The following is a 1,512-nucleotide window of genomic DNA, read 5'->3' as shown; positions in this document are numbered from 1 at the left end:
GCTGGAGGGAAACATGCTCCTTCATCCCTCCCCCGGGATGATCTGGAGACCCAGAGCCAGGAGGGACAACGTTTGGACTGGGAGGGGCACCCCAGGATCCCCACAGACTGGCCGGGTCCATCCTCGCCCAGCAGGCAGCCCAGGAGAGGTGAAGGGGCAGAGCTGGCCTTGCCTGGACCCTGCTTCAAACTGTATCGTTTCTGTTTCGTTGAGCAGGAAACCTCCACAAAAATCATTCAAGGACCCACAAACTGACACAATTAAACCCATGCAGCTGTTTTAGCAGCACAAAAAGCCACAACCAGGGTCTCCCCAGCCTCCCCTTTGTCCCACCCACCCTAACCAAAACCTATGTACACGAGTGCAGTAAACGTCAAGGCCATCAGTCACTGGGCATCACTTCCTGGGTAATGCACCGGAGGGGGCAGGGGCCAGGGAGGAACGGGGCCCCCCGGGCTGGCGCTGCTCTCTGGGCACGTTCTGAGCAACCCCTCCAGGGGAGGGAAGTTCCCAACGTCCAGCAGGGCCACAGGGTCCCGTGTAGAGAAGGAGATGGAGGAAAACAGCTGACAGGAGGGCTGTCTCGCTCGAGGGGCTGGAGGGGAGCAATTGCCCCCATTTTCATCTGCTGGGGACTTCCTCCACGGCTGCCTGTCTTTGCCAGGCAGTGGCTCTCAGACGTGGCTCTCGCCTCCAGAGCCTGGGAGGACCGAGGACTGCCCAGAGCCAGCCCACCCCAGGAGGGGATTCTCCCACAGCCCCGAGGGGCACCGTGGGCAGAACTTGGGCCTGGCCCTGATCTCTGGGGGGGTGGCGGGGGGCAGGGTCTGGCGGGCCGGTGGCAGGAGGACACTCATGCAGCAGAGGAGAAGATATGACTGGGCCTCAGGACCGGCGGCCTCTGGGTCTGTGATCGGCCTTAGCTGCCTCCTGGCCCAGGTTCCAGAACTCGGGAAGGGGTGAGGCAGGGGCATGGAACTTGGGGCACAGGGGGACCCTCAGCCCTGCAAGCTGACCCCTTCTTTTCCCCGGCAGCCCCCTCCCTTCTCCTCTGGAAAACAGCATGACCCAGGACACCCCCAACGTGGGCTGCAGCATCAGGGCCGGGCAGCCTGAGTGGAAACCACCTCCCCTGCCGGATCCGGGTGGGGGCGGGGTCTCCTCTGCCGGCGGGAGGGGGCGTGGGGGCCTTTACAAGAAGGGAAGCAGAGAGGTCAGGGGCAGCTCCTTCTCCCCGAGCAGGGTGTCCCGCTTGAGGCTGCTTCCCTTGTTCACCACCTTGATCCTGAGCGCCAGCTTCCGCACGCTGGCCGGGCCCAGACCGTCGAAGAAGAAGTCCTCGTTGAAGACGGGGTGGCGGCTGTTCTTGACGATGGTGCTGCGCTGCTTCTGCAGCTTGCCGGGCACCAAGCACAGGCCCACACAGCAGTTGATGCTGCGGGCGTCGCAGAGCCGGTCGTAGAGGCCCTCGGCCGCCAGCAGGCGCACGCGCAGGCGGGCCTGGGCTTCCTC

General features: G+C 64.2%; 1 protein-coding gene across 1 annotated transcript in view; it reads right to left on the bottom strand.

Annotated features, from left to right (window-relative positions):
* Positions 1-913: 913 nt before the first annotated feature.
* C2CD4C (C2 calcium dependent domain containing 4C) overlaps positions 914-1,512 on the bottom strand; it is a 1,892-nt gene continuing 1,293 nt past the window's right edge. Inside the window, exon 2 of the mRNA XM_024740018.1 lies at positions 914-1,509. Coding sequence (XP_024595786.1) covers positions 1,192-1,509 — 318 coding nt within the window. The 3' untranslated portion in view covers positions 914-1,191. The remainder of the gene's footprint in view (positions 1,510-1,512) is intronic.

Source organism: Neophocaena asiaeorientalis, unplaced genomic scaffold, assembly GCF_003031525.2.
Source record: "Neophocaena asiaeorientalis asiaeorientalis breed wild unplaced genomic scaffold, Neophocaena_asiaeorientalis_V1.1 scaffold469, whole genome shotgun sequence".
In the NCBI taxonomy this organism is placed as follows: Eukaryota; Metazoa; Chordata; class Mammalia; order Artiodactyla; family Phocoenidae; genus Neophocaena; species Neophocaena asiaeorientalis.
The sequence above is the reverse complement of the archived record's forward strand: the minus strand, read 5'-3'. Positions and strand labels throughout refer to the sequence as shown.